At 48.2% G+C, this 19,840-nt stretch overlaps 1 protein-coding gene across 1 annotated transcript in view; it reads right to left on the bottom strand.

The window, feature by feature from the left end:
* Window positions 1-718: 718 nt before the first annotated feature.
* NPHS1 (NPHS1 adhesion molecule, nephrin) overlaps window positions 719-19,840 on the bottom strand; it is a 32,318-nt gene continuing 13,196 nt past the window's right edge. The window contains exons 17-29 of the mRNA XM_034944173.3: window positions 19,382-19,503; window positions 18,288-18,459; window positions 18,033-18,189; window positions 17,624-17,775; window positions 15,403-15,514; window positions 15,144-15,325; window positions 11,176-11,232; window positions 7,100-7,219; window positions 6,933-6,957; window positions 6,753-6,828; window positions 6,510-6,603; window positions 6,301-6,413; window positions 719-2,108 (exon numbers count right to left, since the gene is read on the bottom strand). Coding sequence (XP_034800064.1) covers window positions 1,977-2,108; window positions 6,301-6,413; window positions 6,510-6,603; window positions 6,753-6,828; window positions 6,933-6,957; window positions 7,100-7,219; window positions 11,176-11,232; window positions 15,144-15,325; window positions 15,403-15,514; window positions 17,624-17,775; window positions 18,033-18,189; window positions 18,288-18,459; window positions 19,382-19,503 — 1,514 coding nt within the window. The 3' untranslated portion in view covers window positions 719-1,976. The remainder of the gene's footprint in view (window positions 2,109-6,300; window positions 6,414-6,509; window positions 6,604-6,752; window positions 6,829-6,932; window positions 6,958-7,099; window positions 7,220-11,175; window positions 11,233-15,143; window positions 15,326-15,402; window positions 15,515-17,623; window positions 17,776-18,032; window positions 18,190-18,287; window positions 18,460-19,381; window positions 19,504-19,840) is intronic.

A 19,840-nucleotide genomic window follows, 5' to 3' on the forward strand; every position in this document is an offset into this window, starting at 1 on the left:
AAAAGAAAAAATATACAATTAGAAAAATTCTACTGTTAGAAATGAAGTCACCTTTTAATTACAGGGAAATCATTTAGATCTTAATGTGTTTATGTATTCCAGTGCTGTGGTGTAAAAACTTATTTTAGTCTGTGCTGATAAAAAATAACATTGTCATACAACAATTGGGGTGTATTTGTAAAAAAGAAAACAAAAGAAAAATAAATATATTGACAAACACGTGAACTAGAAAGTTTTGATAATACGGTTAATCAAGTAGAAGTGGTGGTCTGAAGAAAGTCTGTTCTTCATGGAAACAGGTGGGCTTCTCAGCTATCCTGCTATTCAATAGAAAGATGGAGCCAGGCGTGGTGGCTCACGCCTGTAATCTCAGCACTTTGGGAGGCTGAGGCGGGTGGATCACTTGAGGCCAGGAGTTTGAGACCAGCCTGGCTAACATGGTTGAAACCCCATCTCTACTAAAAATACAAAAAATTAGCCGAGCCTGGTGGCGGGCGCCTGCAATCCCAGCTACTAGGGAGGCTGAGGCAAGAGAATTACTTGAACCTGGGAGGTGGAGGTTGCAGTGAGCTGAGATCGTGCCATTGCACTCCTGGGTGACAAAGCGAGACAAGAAAGGAAGGGAAGAGAAGGGAAGGGGAGGGGAGGGAAGGGGAGGGGAGGGAAGGGAAGGGCAGGGGAGGGGAGGGGAGGGAAGGGCAGGGGAGGGGAGGGGAGGGAAGGGGAAAAAGAGAGAGAGAGAGAGACAGAGAGAGAGAGAAAGACAGGAAAGAAAAGAAGGAAGGGAGGGAGGGAAGGAGGGAGGGATCCTCTTACTGGGCTGTTATTATGAAGCCTGTTTTTAAAATCACTTTTATTGAGATATCATTTATGTACAATAAAAATGCACCCATCTTAAGTGTAAAGTTCAATGAGTTTTGACAAATCTGTGCGCCCGTGCAACCACCACCACAATCGTTATATAGAATATTTCCAACACCTCAGAAAGTTCTCCCATGCCTTTTTGCGGTCAACCCTCCTCTCATGGCCCCAGGAAACCTCTGCTGTGCTCTCTGCCACCATAGATTAGTTTTGCCTATTTTAGAATTTCTATAAACGAAAGCACACACACAGTACATATTCTTTTCCTCTAGCTTCTTTTGATTGTCTGTTTATTTTAATGCTTATAGAGCATACTTATGTTTACATGTGTCATAGTTTATGCCTCCTGTGTTAGATAACTGTTGGAAATAATAAAATAATAGGCAGGATACAACATGGGTTCATAAATTCCACTTATTATTAGCTATTTCAGACGTCATGGAATGCAAAATGAACAGAGTTTTTAATATGTCTTTCCCCACTTCTGAAAACTTTACTTCATGAAGCACTTAGGGACCCTCAGAATAGCATTTTTTTTTTATTTTTATTTTATTTTTATTTTTTGAGACAGAATCTCGCTCTGTCGCCCAGGCTGGAGTGCAGTGGCGTGATCTCAGCTCACTGCAACCTCTGCCTCCTGGGTTCAAGCGATTCTCATGCATCAGCCTCCCAAGTAGCTGGGACTACAGGCATGCACCACTACTCCTGGCTAATTTTTTATATTTTTAGTAGAAATGGAGTTTTACCATGTTGGCCAGGCTGGTCTCGAACTCCTGACCTCAGGTGATCCTCCCGCCTCCGCCTCCCAAAGTGCTGGGATTATAGGCGTGAGCCACCGTATCCGGCAGCATTTCATTTTTGAGACGACATTTACAATCTGCCCTGTCCTTTTGGAGAAGTTTAGTTTCTAAAGCCAACCCCAGGATGCACCTTGTTTCTACTCTGGTACCAGCTGAACCGTCTTCTGTCACTCAGCCCCCTCCATGTCCTCTCCTGACACCGAGTCCCTTTGGGTTTTATGGAGCTCACCTAACCAGTTCGGCCCAGGCTGTAATGAGAGGGACCAGTGGAGTGTAAATTCCTGCAGGTGCAGGACAAGGGGGTTGAGAGGGCTCTCACACCAGATGTCCCCTCAGCTCGAAGGGCAGAGAATCAGGTTCCAGAGTGTCCAAGTCTCCGGCCACCTGGTCATACATTCCTCTTGGATCCTGATATGTGTCTTCAGGCCAGTGGAGGTCCCAGGGGCCCTGACAGGCAAAAAGTGGAGTTAGAACCATGGAGAGATGCCCTGTAGGTCTTCATTGAAGATCTGGGGGATACACGCCCCTGCTTAACTTTCCAGAAAAAGGTGTTTTAGCTTTTACTAAAATCCCAACATATACAAAAAAGGAGTGTGATTATAATGAATGCTTATGATGAACCCCATGTGCTTATCACCTGACTTCAACAATATCAGGCTGGGCACGGTGGCTCATGCCAATAATTCCAGCACTTTGGGATGCCAAAGCAGGAGGATTGCTTGAGACCAGGAGTTCGAGACCAGCCTGGGCAACATAGTGAGATCCTGTATCTACAAAAAATAATTTTATTTTTCTTAGACAGGGTCTGGCTCTGTCACCCAGGCTGGAGTGCAATGGCACGATCTTAGCTCCCTGCAACCTCCACCTTCTGGGCTCAATCCATCCTCCCACTTCAGCCTCCCAAGTAGCTGGGACTACAGGCATGCATCACCACACCCAGCTAACTTTTGAATTTTTTTTTTTTTAAAAGACAAGGTTTCCATTGTTGCCCAGGCTGGTCTTGAACTCCTGAGTTCAATTGATCCACCCGTCTCAGCCTCCCAAAGTGCTGGGATTATAAGTCACTGGGATTATGAGCCACTGCACTGAGCCTATAAAAAATATTTTTAAAGAAATTAGCTAGGTGTGGTGGTGAGTGCCTATAGTCCTAGATACTCAGGAGGCTGAGGTAAGAGGATCGCTTGAGCCCCGGAGGTCAAGGCTGCAGTAAGCCATGATCATGCCACTGCACTCCCGCCTGGGTGACAGACTGAGACTATCTCAAAAAAAGAAAAAAAGAAAAAAGAAAAAACCAGTAGCAACCCTTGGTCAATTGATTTATCTATATTTCTATCTTGTTCCCCTCCCCTACTAACTGGATTATTTTGAAGCAAGCCCAAGATACCCAATGATTTCATGTTAGAAAAATAATGTAAATGTCAGAAATATAAAACCTTTAGGCCGAGCATGGTGACTCATGCCTGTAATCCTAGCATTATGGGAGGCCAAGGCAGGTGGATCACTTGAGATCAGGATTCGAGACCAGCCTGGGCAATGGGCAAAACCCCGTCTCTACTAAAAATACAAAAATTAGCCGGGCATGATGGTGCATGCCTGTAATCCCAGCTACCTGGGAGGCTGAGGCAGGAGAATCGCTTGAACCTGGGAGGTGGAGGTTGCAGTGAGCTGAGATTGCACTACTGCACTCTAGCCTGGGTTACAGAGCGAGCCTCCATCTCAAAAATAAATAAATAAATAAAATTTTTAAAAATGAAAACTTTAAAAGCCCATGTTATCAGGTATGGCAACTGTGGACTGTAAGTTATGATTATATTGTCCTGTGAATTTCCAAAACAGTTCCCTAATCATAATAGAAAAACAAAGCAAAGCAAAACCAAACAAACAACAACAACAAAAAGAACATGAATGGTAGCCCTAACTGGGGATGTATTTTGTTCTAGGGCTGGGAGAAAATGATTATTTTAGTTCAGCAAACTTTAGAGCAGATTGGCCCATGCTCCAAATATGGCCTGCCGCCTGCTTTTTTGTACTGCCCAAGAGCTAAGAATGGTTTTTATTTTTTTCTTTTTCTTTTTCTTTTTTTTTTGAGACGGAGTCTTGGTCTGTCGCCCAGGCTGGAGTGCAGTGGTGCAATCTTGGCTCACTGCAACCTCCGCCTTCCGGGTTTAAGCGATTCTCCTGCCTAGCTTCCCGAGTAGGTGGGACTACAGGCGCCAGCCACCACACCCGGCTTTTTGTAGTTTTAGTAGAGAGGGGTTTCACCATGTTGGTCAGACTGGTCTCAAACTTCTGACCTTGTCATCCACCCGCCTCGGCCTCCCAAAATGCTGGGATTATAGGCATGAGCCACCGTGCCCGGCCTGGTTTTTCATTTTTTAATTGTTGGGGAAAAATGAAAAAAGATAACATTTGTGACATAGAAAAATTACATGAAGTTCAAATTACAGTGTCCAAAAATAAAGTTTTGTAGGAACATAGCCACACTCATTCATTTATGCATCGTCTATGGCTGCTTTTACTTTACCATGGCAGAGTTTGTGTAGAGTTTGAGGAAGACCGTATGTCCCACACAGCCCAAAGCATTTACTATCCGGCCCTTTTCGGAAAAAGCGCGCAGCCTCCATCTGCGCTTTAGAGAGTGCATATGGTCCAGCACCATGGACAGCGCTTTGCGCCATGCTGGTGAGGAGCTAGGATCTGACAACAGTCCCGGTATCGGAGGTCGTTCACAGAGACAGAAGGAAATCCTTGGCCCAGAGGTGCCAGAGCATCAGCCAAAGCCACATAGGAAATCAGGGGTTCTGTCCCATCTCCCTAACTGTGCAGCAATGGGTGGGGATTGGCTGGTGGTCAAAGTGCCTGTCTGTTGTTTTTGCCTGTACAGCCACCATCCTCACTTCCCTGTGAGCTCTCTGTCCCTCTCCCACTCTCAGCCCAGTGACCTGAGTGGGGCTGGCCCCTACTCCCTGATCCCATGGTGAACCGACCCAGGCCTCTCCTGTTAGCATATTCCATCCCCTGACTCAGGGATGTGTTCAGTGATGAGAATGTGACCCAAGCTAGACCAATTAAGTGTCAGCATTGGGCATTTGGGGCCACTGGAAAACAGGTATTCTCTTCCTTTGAAGATTTCTAATCTCGTAGGATACAAATCTAGATTTTCTGGGAACATTTTTTCCCTTTCTTTTTTGAAACATGGTCTCTCAGGCTGGAATGCAGTGGCACAATCAGGGCTCATGGCAGCCTCAACTTCCCTGGCTCAGGCATTCCTCCTACCTCAGCCTCCTGAGTAGCTGAGACCACAGGCATGCACCACCATGCCCAGTTAATTTTTTAAACTTTTTTTTTTTGAGACAGAGTCTTGCTCTGTTGCCCAGGCTGGAGTGCAGTGGCATGATCTCGGCTCACTGCAACCTCTGCCTCCTGGGTTCAAGCGATTCTCCTGCATCAGCCTCCCAAGTAGCCGGGATTACAAGTGTGTGCCACCACATCCAGATAATTTTTGCATTTTTTGTAGAAATGGGGTTTCACCATGTTGGCCAGGCTGGTCTCGAACTCTTGACCTCAGGTAATCCACCCACCTCAGCCTCTCAGAGTGCTGGGATTACAGGTGTGAGCCACCATGCTCGGCTTAACTTTTTTTTTTTTTTAAAGATGGGGTATTATTGTGTTGCCCAGGCTGGTCTCCAACACCTGGGCTCAAGCAATCCACCTACCTCAGCCTGCTGAGATTAGAGATATGAGCCGTGACCATGCCTAGCCATAAAAACATTTTTAGGGAGGAAATTCTGGGCCCAGCTGGGCCTGATGACAATTGTATGCCTTGATTTTTCAGTTGAATGGGCCCCCAAATTCTCTCTTTCTCTCTCTTTAACCAGTGGAGTAGATATGGCTAATTATCTTTAAAAATTCATGTCTACTTCCTTCCACAGTAGCAGAATTGCAGCAAGGCACATCACTGCTAAGCTAGACCACATTTCACAGCCTCCTTTGCCGTCAGATGTGACCATGTGACTCTCTTCCCACCAGGGGAGTGAGAGCAGAGTGGTGTGCACCATTTCTGGGCCTGGGCCACAAGGCAGGGTTGTGCCTCCTCCACATTCTTTCACCTTTTCCCATGGATTGAACCCCCAGTGAACTGGCTCATTCATGTAGACTCGGTTGACTTGAGCAGGGCCACTCACGTCTGACTGAAAAAGAAATAGACTGCCTTCTTTTTTTCAGAGACAGGGTCTTGCTCTGTTGCCCAAGCTGGAGTGCAGTGGCACCATCATGGCTCACCGCAGCCTCCAACTCCTGAGCTCAAGGGATCCTCCTGGCTCAGCCTCCTGAGTAGCTGAGACTACAGGTGCACACCTCCATGCCTGGCTCATTTTAAAAAATGTTTTGTAGAGACAAATCACTATATTGCCCAGGCTTGTCTCAAACTCATGGGCTCAAGCGATCCTCCTGCCTTGGCCTCCCAAAGTGTTGGGATTACAGGCATGGACCATCATGCCCAGCCGACTGTCTTTAAGCCACTGGATCATGGTCAGGCCTCTTTGTTACAGCAGCTAGCTGGCCCTAACTAATACAAGCAATAGGAGGTAGGCTCCCAGCACTAGCCAGGAAGGATGGTTGCTGATGCAAAGCTTCTCACCATCTGCACTTCATCGTAGAGGGGTCCCCAGGCTCCAGACGGGGGGTACGTTCTTTCTACCTCATCATACAAGTGCCCAGGGAAGGCCATATCCTCATCTTCACCTGTGAAACCTGGAGTTGGAGTGGAAGGGAGACACGATCAAGGCACCCAGTCCAGGCGTCGGGGGTACCTCTGAGTGGGGGAATCCTGACGTGGTCCTAACTCACCTCGGGAATAAGACACCTCCTCCTGCGTCGGGGGCAGCTGGGGGCTGAAGTCCCTCAGGGAGCGGTAATACGGCTCTGCCTCTGTTGTGCTGACCTGTTCCCCACACGCAAAACAAACAAAGCCCTTTCCATCCTCTGACCCCACTGTGCCCGGAAGGGCAATGATCAACCTGATGCTAACGGCAGGACTTCAGTCGCCGTCGGTGCCCTGATTGTGGGGTCGCCAGGGCCACCCCCACTTACCGTGGAGCTCTGAGTGTCCCGCTCTCCCGTCCACTGGCTCTCCTCATATTCGTTCCTGACTCGGTCCTCTTCCGACCTTCCAGGATGAAGGTGTGGGGGGAAGTTGAGTGCTGCCCCCCGCCACCAGTCTCCCCCAAACCTCCCTCAGAGCCTTCTTTACAGAAAAATATCCCCACTTACCCTGCCTCTGTCTTCTCTGAGATGCCTGAAGGAAACAGGAATAAAGGGCTCAGTGACCCTATACAAGCCCCCCTCCCCGGCCCCAGGAAGACCTTCAGTATGCAGCAACCACAGGGTTCCCTATCACCCTCAGGTCTCCACCCTGGCAGGGAAGGGTCTCTCCTCACCCTCAGCAAGACGCCTGAGTCTCCGCTGCCAGAGGACCCCCCCGACACAGGAGGCATTGGAGAGGAGCAGAAGCCCCCCAAGAGCGAACAGCACAGGCAGCAGGGGCAGCCCCGAGGGTCCTAGGGGTGGAAGATACCCCTCAGTGAATCCCAGACAACAGGCTGTAGGCCAGGGGTGGGTCTCCCCGAGAAAGTGTAGCCCTGACCAAGTCCCTCCCCCAGGGTCAGAGAAACAGATGGGCAGAGGTCTCTGTGCCCACCCTTTCTGCCCACCCAAGGGCAGGTGGCTTCTTTCTTACGTCAAGCCATTAGCAAAACTTCCTCCGTTTGCTTGAACTCTGCAAACTCAGAACGGAACTCTGGACTCAGGAGGGAGCTTCAGCTCCTTAGCTGGGCACTGAAGACTTTCTGTGGTCCAGCCTCTTCCCACGCCTCCAGCCATGCCCACCAAACTTAGACCCTGGTACTGGACTGTCCAGCCACACAAATCAACCACCAGCTGTTTCCAGAATCACTGAAGCAAATTCACACCTCAGAGCTTTGGAATAGTTAAGTGTCTGTCCTCAAATGTCCTTTCTTCTCAAGCAAACTTCTGTTTGCCTTTCAAATTCCATCTCAAGGTCAGGCGCTGCAGCACATGCCTGTAATCCCAGCATGTTGGGAGGTCAAGGTGGGAGAATCACTTGAGCCTAGGAGCTCAAGACCAGCCTAGGCAACATAGTGAGGCTGATTCTTTACAAAAAAATTTAAAAATTTAGCAGCATGGTGGTGCATGTCTATAGTCCCAGCTACTCGGGACACTGAAGCAAGAGGATTGCTTGAACCCGGTAAGTCAAGGCTCCAGTGAGCTATGATAGCACCACTGCACTCCAGCCTGGGCAGCAGAGCAAGACCCTGCCTCTGAAAAAAAAATCCCATCTCAAGGACTTCTTTATTTTATTTTGTTTTTTAATTAAGACGGAGTTGGCTGGGCACGGTGGCTCACGCCTATAATCCCAGCACTCTGGGAGGCTGAGGGGGGTGGATCACAAGGTCAGGAGTTCAAAACCAGCCTGGCCGATATGGTAAAACCCTGTCTCTACTAAAATACAAAAAATTAGCTGGGTGTGGTGGCAGGCACCTGTAGTCCCAGTTACTTGGGAGGCTGAGGCAGGGGAATCACTTGAACCGGGGAGGCAGAGGTTGCAGTGAGCCGAGATCACGCTACTGCACTCCAGCCTGGGTGACAGAATGAGACTCTGTCTCAAAAAAAAAAAAAAAAAAAAAAGTCTCACTCTTTCACCCAGGCTGGAGTGCAGTGGCATGATCTTGGCTCACTGCAACCTCCACCTGCAGGGTTCAAGCGATTCTTCTCCCTCAGCCTCCCAAGTAGCTGGGATTACAGGCGCATGCCACCACACCCGGCTAATTTTTTTTTTTTTGTATTTTTAATAGAGACGGAGTTTCGCCATGTTGGACAGGCTGTTCTTGAACTCCTGGCTTCAAGTGGTCTGCCCACCTTGGCATCCCAAAGTGCTGGCATTATAGGCGCGAGCCACCGTGCCCAGCCTCAAATGACTTCTTTCCACCAACTTCCATCCCAGCCAATATCAGGCTGACTTGGCTGCTATATCCCTGAGGACAAGGCTGAACCCCTCTAAGTAGGCATCTGTTGGGCGGGCAATCTCCCCTGTCTTCTACTAATAGCACTTTTTTCCCCTGGGGAGAACAGCCACTCCCCAATCTCAGTCTTGGGTTCAGGCAGGACTCCATAGTGGGCACATGGCCCGGCCTGGAAAATAAGAGTCTCCATTCCTCTCTCCACAGTGATTGTTTAGACACAGGCATTTGACCCAACGTGTGTTTTTAACAAAACATTTAGGACAATTCTACTAGCTGTCAAGAAGATGGAGGTGGAGGAGGGCTTCTCTGCCCCTCTGATTGAAGAAACTCAGAAAGAAGCCACCATAGATGAAGGCAAAGTTGAGAGAGGGTGAGAAACAGATCGCTGGTGACATTTTTGAGCACCTGAAAGTGGCCACACTTGGAATTTTTTATTTCATATACCAAGACTTTTTTTTTTTTTTTCTTGAGACAGGGTCTCAACTCTGTTGCCCAGGCTGCAGTGCAGTGGTGTGAGCTCGGCTCATTGAAGGCTCAACCTCCTGGGCTCAATCAATCCTCCCGCATCAGCCTCCTGAGTAGCTGGGACTGTAGGCATGCACCGCCGTGCCTGGCTAATTTTTTTTGTTTTTGTTTTATAGAGATGGGGTTTCACCATGTTGCCCAGGTTTGTCTCCAACGTCTGGGCTCAAGTGATCTACCTGCCTCAGCCTCCCAAAGTTCCGGGATTATAGGCATGAGCCACTGTGCCCAGCCAAGCCATTCTTTTTCGTGTTGACAAAACAGCTGCATTTCTGATACTTGCAACCTTTTTCTCGGGCTCTGAAGGGGATTTTTTGCCAAATGGTTGCAATCGTCTCCCAGTAGTCACATCCTTGAGTTCAGGGCCTTTCCACACTGACTCTGTGTTGAGCCATGTGACTTGCTTTGGCCAATGAGACACAACTATGACAGAATCAGCTAGTAAATTGGAATGTACTCTCTTGCTGCTTTTGACCCCCGTGACCACCTCCATGTGAAAAAGTCAAGAAGAGACACGCGCCCAGTTATCTCCATTGTTCCAACCAAGAGCCAGATGACTATCAGAAGTGTGGGAAGGGGGCAACCCTAGACCACCCGGTCCAGTGGAGCTGCCAGCTGACTGCAGAGATGATTTAAGCCAGCCCAGACCAGCACTGTTCCGCCAGACTCAGAATCATGAGAAAGAATGTTGCTATAAGCACCCATGTTTGGGGTGGTTCATTATACAGCAAAAGCTAACTGATGCAGGCTTCTTACAGGACATGGAGTGAGCTAATTCTTACGCAATTAAACTAAATTTGGAAGAGAAGAAAATTTATCACTCCAGGCAAGAGGAAGATCTAAGAAAAAAAAATTGGCCAGATGCAGTGGCTCACGCCTGTAATCCCAGCACTTTGGGAGGCTGAGGTGGGTGAATCACGAGGTCAGGAGTAAAAGACCATCCTGGCTAACGCGGTGAAACCTCATCTCTACTAAAAATACAAAAAATTAGCTGGGCGTGGTGGCACGTGCCTGTAGTCCCAGCTACTCGGGAGGCTGAGGCAGGAGAAGAAGCCGGGAGGTGGAGATTGCAGTCAGCCGAGATCGCACCACTGCACTCCAGCCTGGGCAACAAACAGAGCAAGACTCCGTCTCAAAAAATATATAAAATAAAAAAAAATTAAAAATGCCGAGTGCCATAGCTCATGCCTGTTATCCCAGCACTTTGGGAAGCTGAGGCAGGCAGATCACTTGAGGTCGGGAGTTCGAGACCAGCCTGGCCAACATGGTGAAACCCTGTCCCTACTAAAAAAGTACAACAATTAGCCAGGTGTGGTGGCAGGTGCCTGTAATCCCAGCAACTCGGGAGGCTAAGGCAAAAGAATCGCTTGAACCTGGGAGGTGGAGGTTTCAGTGAGCCAAGATTTTGCCACTTCACTCCAGCCTGGGCAACAGAATGAGACTCTGTGTCAAAAAAAAAAAAAAAAAAAGAAAGAAAGAAAGAAAGAAAAAAGAGGAAGCTCTAAGGAGTCTGCAAGTCTGCAATTCTGCAGGGACAGAACTAAGTTTTTTTTTTTTTTTTTTTTGAGATAGGGTCTCCCTCTGTTGCCAAGGCTGGAGTGCAGTGGCTCAGTCATAGCTCACTGCATCCTCCAACTCCTGGGCTTATGCAATCCTCCCACCTCAGCCTTCTGAGTAGTTGGGACTACAGGCACATGCCACTACACCCAGCTATTTTTTATTTTTGCAAAGATGGAGTCTTGCTATGTTGCCCAAGCTGGTCTCAAACTCCTGGGCTCAAGTGATCACATGCCTTGGCCTCCCAAAGTGTTGGGATTACAGGCGTGAGCTACTGAGCTTGGCCAGAACTAAGTCGTTAAGCAGCTGTGACTACAAGCAGAGGAGGTAGGGTCAGAGACCAGGAGGTTCCATTCTCAGGGGAGCTGGGAGGGATCAGGGGACTGAGGACTTGCCTGAAGGTGGCTCTGTGGGCAGCTGGTCTTCAGGTTCTCCAGAAGGCTGGTCGAGACCTGGGGGGTGGATATAGAGATTGTGACTTAACACTAAGAATCTGAGATAAGCTTTAAATATTTCTCAGCCTCTTCTTAAGTCTATTAGATTCATGGGAACTGGTATATGACTGCTTAAGAATATTTCAAAGAGAGCTAGAAATTGGTGATAATAATGACAATACTATTAATAGCAATTCTAATGGTAATGCTAATGCTAAGAATAATTTGTTTTTTGAGACTGAACCTCTCTCTATTGCCCAGGCTGGAGTGCAGTGGTGCAATCTCAGCTCACTGAAACCTCTGCCTCCCAGGTTCAAGCAATTCTCATGCTTCAGCCTCCTGAGTAGCTGGGATTACAGACGTGAGCCACCACACCGGGCTAATTTTTGTATTTTTAGTAGAGACGAGGTTTCACCATGTTCACCAGGCTGGTGTCAAACTCCTGACCTCAAGTAAGGACACTTTTTTACTTGAGGCTCACACCTGTAATCCCAGCTACTTGGAAGGCTAAGGCAGGAGAATTGCTTGAACCTGGGAGGCGGAGGTTGCGGTGAGCTGAGATTGTACCACTGTACTCCAGCCCAGTTGACAGAGCAAGACTCCATCCACCTGCCTCAGCCTCCCAAAGTGCTGGGATTACAGGCCTGAGCCACTGCACCCGGGCAATTTTTTTTTTTCCCCAAGACGGAGTCTTGCTCTGTCACCCAGGCTGGAGCGCAGTGGCGCAATCTCAGCTCACTGCAACCTCCGCCTCCCAGGTTCAAGCAATTCTCCTGCCTCAGCCTCCCAAGTAGCTGGGACTACAGGCACCTGCCACCACGCCTGGCTAATTTTTTGTATTTTTAGTAGAGATGGGGTTTCACCATGTTGGCCAGGCTAGTCTCAAACTCCTGACCTCGTGATTCGCCCACCTCGGCCTTCCAGAGTGCTGGGATTACAGGCGTGAGCCACTGCTCCTGGCCATTTTTTTTTTTTTAAAGAGACAGAGTCTCACTCTGTCGCTCAGGCTGGAGTGCAGTGGTATGATCATAGCTCACTGCAGCCTCAACCTCCTGGGCTCAAGCTATCCTCCCGCCTCAGACTCCTGATTAGCTGGGACTACAGGCATGCACCACCATGCCTGGCCCAAAAATTAATTGTTGATGAGCACTTTCGGTGTGCAAGGTCCTTTTCACCCGAATTATCAATTTGTTGAGTTAACCAAAAAAGACTTTGGGATCTCGATCCCTTAATAAAGGTACAAGTTCTAAAGCAAAGGAGGCAAGTGTCATACTTTATGTTTTAGTGTTCAAGGGAAGACTGGAGTGGGGTGGGGGGAAGAGCAGAGAAGATTGTAGGGGTGAGAAAGTGTCCTTACTTCCATTGAGAAAAAGCCTGCTCTGTCAGGAAGAGGAAAACAGAAAGAAGAAGCTTGCGGCCAGGAGTGGTGGCACACGCCTGTAATCCCAGCACTTTGAGAGACTGAGGCAGGTGGATCACCTGAGGTTAGGACTTTGAGACCAGCCTGGCCAACATGGTGAAACCCCGTCTCTACTAAAAATACAAAAATTAGCCAGGCGTGGTGGTATGCACCTGTAATCCCAGCTACTTGGAAGGCTAAGGCAGGAGAATCGCTTGAACCTGGGAGGCAGAGGTTGCAGTGAGCCGAGATCATGCCACTGTACTCCAGCCTGAGTGACAGAGCAAGATTCCATTGCAAAAAAAAAAAAAGAAAAAGAAAAAGAAAAAAAAGAAAAGGAAAGAAAAGAGAGAAAGAAAAAGAAACTGAGCCACAAAGATCTGTGCTATATATTTTTAGAAACTGAGACACTTGCCTATGGTCACACAACTAAGAGGTAGCAGAGAGGGGATTTAAACCCAAGCTTCTCTGAACCAGGCTCTGAAGGATTTACCACTACAGTAATACTGTGCCTATCAGAATTGTAACATATTCATCATATTCAAGGAATTTGTCCTTCTCATCCAACTTGCTGAATTTATTGAAATAAAGTTATTCATAATATTCCCTAATTATCCTCTTAATGTCTGTGGAGTCTGTGGTAACGTCCCTTCTTCCATTCCTGTTATTGGTAACTTGTATTTTCTCCCTTTTATTTGTCTTAATCAGCTTTATAAATGTTATCGATTTTTTTCAAATAACCAGCTTCTGGTTTCATTGATTTTCTCAATTGTTTTTCTGTTTTCTAATTCATTCATTTCTGCGCTTACCATTATTATTTTCTTCTTTCTGTTTACTTTGGGTTTAATTTGTTCGTCTTTTATTAGCTTCTTTCTTTCTCTCTCTCTCTCTCTCTCTCTCTCTCTTTCTTTCTTTAGATGGAGTTTTGCTCTTGTTGCCCAGGCTGGAGTGCAATGGCACCATCTCTGCTCACTGCAACCTCTGCCTCCCAGGTTCAAGTGATTCTCTTGCCTCAGCCTCCCAAGTAACTGGGATTACAGGCATGTGCCACCACACCCGGCTAATTTTGTATTTTCAGTAGAGACAGGGTTTTTCCATGTTGGTCAGGCTGGTCTCAAACTCCCGACCTCAAGTAATACACCCGCCTTGGCCTCTCAAAGTGCTGGGATTACAGGCATGAGCCACAGTTTCTTAAGATGAAAACTTAGAATATGCATTTGAGGTTATTCTCTTTAAAAAAAAACAAAAACAAAAACAAAAACTAGGCCAGTCGTGGTGGCTCACACCTGTAATCCCAACAGTTTGGGAGACCGAAGCTGGTGGATCACCTGAGGTCAGGAGTTCGAGATCAGCCTGGACAACATGGTGAAACTCTGTCTCTACTAAAAATACAAAAAATTACAGGTGCATGCCTGTAATCCCAGGTACTTGGGAGGCTGAGGCAGGAAAATTGCTCAAACCCAGGAGGCGGGGTTGCAGTGAGCCGAGACGGCACCATTGCACTCCACCCTGGGCAACAAGAACAAAACTGCGTCTCAAAACAAAAACAAACAAACAAAAAGTGGCCAAGCGTGGTGGCTCACACCTGTAATCTCAGCATTTTGGGAGGCCAAGGCAGGTGGATCACCTGAGGTCAGGAGTTCAAGACCAGCCTGGCCAACATGGCGAAACCCCGTCTCTACTAAAAATACTAAAATTAGCTGGGCATGGTGGCACTTGCCTGTAATCCCAGCTACTTAGGAGGCTGAGGCAGGAGAATCGCTTGAACCCGGGAGGCGGAGGTTGTAGTGAGCCAAGATCGTGCCACTGCACTCCAGCCTGGGTGGCAGAGTGAGACTCCATCTCAAAAATAAAAAATAAGACCAGTCATGGTGGCTCAGGCCTATGATTCTAGCACTTTGGGAGGCCAAGGTGAGTGGATCACAAGGTCAGGTGTTCGAGACCAGCCTGACCAACATGGTGAAACCACGTCTCTATTAAGAATACAAAATTAGCTGGGGGTGGTGGCACATGCCTGTAATCCCGGTTACTCGGAAGACTGAGTCAAGAGAATTGCTTGAACCCAGGAGATGAAGGTTGCAGTGAGCCAAGATCACACCATTGCACTCCAGCCTGGGCAACAAGAGTGAAACTCCGTCTCAAAAAAAATAAAAAAAAATTAAATAATTAAATAAAATAAAAAACTAAAATAAGCACTTAATGCTATAAATTTCCCTCTAAGTACTGCTTTAACTGCAACCTCAAATTTTTATATGTTTTCATTTTCATTTAATTCAAACTATTTTCTAATTTCCCTTGGTCATTAATCACATTCAGATAGTATGGGTTGTGGTTAACGGTTGGTCTCAAGTTCATCTGCCTGAGTTTCAATCTCATCTTTATCTTTTACTAGTTGTGTGACCTTGGACAATTTGCTTAACAGCTATAGGCCTCAGTAACTCACCATAAAAGGGGAATAATATTGACTTCACCATACTACCCTACACATCCTCTGAGGAACACTCCAACCTGCCCAAGCCTCCCTTCCCACCTGGGGTAGTGATGGGAAGCTGGGTCCCTTTGTCAGCCAGTCCACTGTCCCCCAAGGCATTACTGGCCAGCAGCCAGACCCTGTATCTTGTAGAAGGCTGTAGACCAGTCAGCGTGAAGGTGGTGGCCTGGGGTGGTAGGACATCCACATAATGGAACCCTGGAGTCCCCAGGGCCTCATACCTGCAGGACAGGGGGATAGTAAATTCAGGGAAGTGCCCTAGCCCATTCCCTTCCCTCCTGCCTCGACAAGGACCCACCTGATGCAGAACCTCTGTGGCAGGCCCCCATCAAAGCCAGGCTTCCACTCCAGCCCCACGGAGTGTGGGGTCAGACTCACAACCTTTAATCCTGATGGAGGGTCAGGGCGGCCTATGAGGAGAAAGATGGGAAAGCAGTCAGAGGATACAAAAGAATTCCAGAAGATTCTGTCCAGGTTTTCCCTAGGAATTATTTTAAATACACAATCGCTTCTCATTGTTCACAGCATACTCATGTTCTGTAAGGTCATGGTGAACACTGCTCTGGCAAACACCAAACTGTCCCTGTAATCCCAGTACTTTGTGAGACCAAGTCTGAAGGATGCTTGAGCCCAGGAGTTCGAGACCAGCCTGGGCAACATAGCAAGACCCTGTCTCAAATTAAACATTAAAATAAAAAATAATTTTAAAAAGAAGTAAGTGAAAACAAAACCAAAAGAAACAGCAAAAAAATTCAAGACCAAATGGTTACTTCTATGGAAAATGAAGGGTTAGGTTTGTTTCTTTTTTTTTTCTTTTTTTTTAGATGGAGTTTCACTCTTATTGCCCAGGCTGGAGTGTGGTGGTGCAATCTTGGCTCACTGCAACCTCCACCTCCTGGGTTCAAGAAATTCTCCTGCCTCAGCCTCCTGAGTAGCTGGATTACAGGTGCCCGCCACCATGCCCAGCTAATTTTTCATATTTTTAGTAGAGATGGGGTTTCACTATGTTGGCCAGGCTTGTCTTGAACTCCTGACCTCAGGTGATCCACCCGCCTTGGCCTCCCAAAATGCTGGGATTACAGGCATGAGCCACCGCGCCTGGCATGGTTAGGTTTCTTTTCTTTTTTTTTTTTTTTTTTCCTTTTTTTCCTTTTTTGAGATGGAGTCTCGCTGTGTCACCCAGGCTGGAGTGCAGTGGTGCGATCTTGACTCATTGCAAGCTCTGCCTCCTGGGTTCACGCCATTCTCATGCCTCATCCTCCCGAGTAGCTGGGACTACAGGTGCCCGCCACCATGCCCGGCTAATTTTCTGTATTTTTAGTACAGACGGGTTTTCACCATGTTAGCCAGGATGGTCTCGATCTCCTGACCTCGTGATCCACCCGCCTCGGCCTCCCAAAGTGCTGGGATTACAGGTGTGAGCCACCGCACCCGGCAGTTAGGTTTCTTTAAACGTCTCATCATAGCATTTGCGTCAAGCAATCAATACATGAATTTTTTTTTTTTTTTTTTGAGACAGAGTCTTGCTCTGTCGCCCAGGCTGGAGTGCAGTGGCGCGAACTCAGCTCACTGCAACCTCCACCTCCTGGGTTCAAACAATTCTTCTGCCTCAGCCTCCCGAGTAACTGGGATTACAAGCGCATGCCATCACGCCCGGCTTTTTTTTTTTTTTTTTTTAAGTAGAGATGGGGTTTCACCATATTGGTCAGGCTGACCTTGTGATCTGCCCGCCTCAGCCTCCCAAAGTGCTGGGATTACAGGCATGAGCCACCACGCCTGACTAATCCTGGTATTTTCATACTACTGTTAGGAAGAGAAAGAATTCTGTTTCCTCTGGGAATTCTAACAGACCACTGTGAGGGCCCTTAGAATAAAGCCAACACAGAGACATGCAGACATAAGAATGAAGAGGGCTGGGTGTGATGACTCACACCTGTAATCCCACCACTTTGGGAGGCTGAGGCGGGCAGATCACCTGAGGTCAGGAGACCAGCCTGGCCAACATGGTGAAACCCCGTCTCTACTAGAAATACAAAAATTAGCTGGGTGTGGTGGCGGGCACCTGTAATCTCAGCTACTCGGGAGGCTGAGATGAGAGAATTGCTTGAATCCAGGAGGCAGAGGTTGCAGTGAGCCAAGATCGCGCCATCGCACTCCAGCCTGGGTGACAAGAGTGAATCTCCATTTCAACAACAACAACAACAAAAAAAGAATGGAGAGTTGCTGATGACAGCTGAACCTAGATCCAGAAACCCCTGAAAATCTATTTTTCAGTTACTTGAGCTAACAAGTACCCCCTCTCCATCTTTTTCCTGTTCTTTTCTTTTTCTTTTGCCTTTGTTGTGGGTCTCCCTGAAGATCCAGTCTCTGTTAGGATTTTCAGGGCAGGCAAAAACTCCATCCTCACACATACACAGAACTTCCGGTTTCAGAAACATGGGCAGCCCAGGGCCAATCAGGGATGTGGGAATGGATCCAGGGAGCACCCCCTCCCCAACACCCTCACAGTCCCTCCATACTGATGCTGACAAGTTGAATGTTGGTTTGGTCCGAGCCAAGGGCGTTGGTGGCTGTACATGTGAAGAGGGCGTAATCCTGGGCGGCAGACACGTTGGCAATGGTCAGGAGGCTGCTGTGGACACCACCTTGGTGGTATGTGTGCTCCGTGTACCTAGAGAGAAGGTAGGGCACCACTCACCCTTCCATTCACCCAACCACTTATGCTTGGAATCATCTATGCATCCATCCATTAATGTAACCGTCTGCCTATCTATCCATTCATCCATTTATCTTTTCATCCACTCATCCATTCACTCACTCATTCCTCCACCCATTCGTCTTCCTTCTCTGCAGGGACTCAGGGAGGGGAAGTGGGGCTGGAGGTCCAGACCTGGGGCTGGAGTGCTGCCTGGCTGGGCTTGGGCTTACCTGGGATCTTGGAGATCCAGAGGGACCCCGTTTTTTGTCCAAGTGAAAACGATGTTGGGGACACCTCGGGCACGGCAGTGGAGGGTGGCAGAACTGGTGCTGTCTCCAGCTGCAGCCACCTTAGTTAGGGGAGTGGGGTGCTCCACCTGGGGGGCAACTGGGAGGGGATGGGCAGTCAACATGAGCTATGTGGGAGACATGAGGGCTGTGGGTTCAGTGGCAGGTCTTGAAGTCAGGTGTTTGGGTAATACCCACATCTGACAACAAGACGGACCAGCCGTCGTGCTGGAGGCGCCACCCCATTGTCCACAATGCACTGGTAAGCGCCAGCCTGGGCCAGTTTCGCATGGTGAATCCGCAGGCGCCCCGTTGGTCCCCTGGATATCTTCTCCATGTCATCCAGGCTCTGGTCCTCCTCATCTTCTCCCTGGAGGCCCAAGAGTCCAGAATTGGCCTCCCAGTCTAGCCCCAAATCCATCACTGCCCAAACTGTCCCTTCTGTAGCCTCATTCTCCTAGCCACAATCACCCTCCACAGAGGTATTGAAGAAAAAAAAATTCTCCTGTCATCCATCTATCCATTTACTCAATCCATCTTTTCATCCACCAATCCAGGCAACCACCTACCCATCCATTCACCCAACCACTTATGCTTGGAACCATCTATCCGTCCATCCATTCATTTATCCATCTGCTTATCTCTCCATTCATCCATTTATCTTTCCATCCACTCATCGGTTCACTCACTCATTCCTCCACCCATTTGTCTTCCTTCTCTGCACCCATGTATCCACCCCTGTAGCTCTCCACCCATTCACTCAACTATTCACTCACGCTTGCACACCCATAAATACATGCATCTGTTCAGACATTTACCCAGCTACCTATTTATTCATCTTTCCATTGATCTACCCACCCATCCATTCATCAATTCATCCATCATCCTTCCATAGATATCTTTCCTCTGATGGTGTATCCGTCCATCATCTACCCTCTATCCACTGATTTTTCTCCTTCAATCATCTTCCCACCCATCCACTCACCCATTTATCCATCCTTTCACTTGTCCATCTGTTCCTCCATCCACTCACTCATTCATCCACCTGTTCATCCACTTACCTAACTTTTGACCTATCTATCCATCTACCTACCCACTCGCCTGGCTGTCTAGCCATTTATCCATGCATTCATTTTGCCACCAACAGTTATTCATTCTGGGAGCATGCCCTGGCGAGTATATAGTTATACAGGGTCATACAGATGTATGTGGTCCCCACTCCCAAGGAACTCACAGTCAAGAAACCACAACCCCTTGACCCCACCTCTATTCACCAAAGGCTGGGTCCTCACCAGTCTCTCCCAGCTGAACATGCCCGGGAGGATGGGATTGGCATCAACAGTGCAGACTATGTCCACAGAACCCCCGACGTTCACCTCAGTGGGGTCCTGGAGGGCACGGATGGTGGGAGCATCTGGTGGAAGGCAGAGGCTTGGGGAAGACACTTGGGCCCAGACAGGTCTGGGTGTGAGAGGGCCCCAGGTGGGAGGGATGTCTTAGGGGTTCCAGGAAAGTTATGGGTGTGGACACAATCTGCCCTTAATACCAAAGAGTTGGAGGAGAGTTCTCAAGGTTGGTGAGGTTGTCTCCACCCTCCACTATGCCTCTGTGATAATTAGAGTGAGTTGAGTGGGCTTCCAGAATTGTGTGTGTAGCAGGGCTTATACAGTGGGCTGTCATTCCTGACGGGAGCAGCTTCCGTGTCTAGGCGGGCACCCTCTCTGGGCAGAGATTCCACACTGGGTCTCTCT

This window comes from Pan paniscus, chromosome 20 (assembly GCF_029289425.2).
Source record: "Pan paniscus chromosome 20, NHGRI_mPanPan1-v2.0_pri, whole genome shotgun sequence".
Classification (NCBI taxonomy): Eukaryota; Metazoa; Chordata; class Mammalia; order Primates; family Hominidae; genus Pan; species Pan paniscus.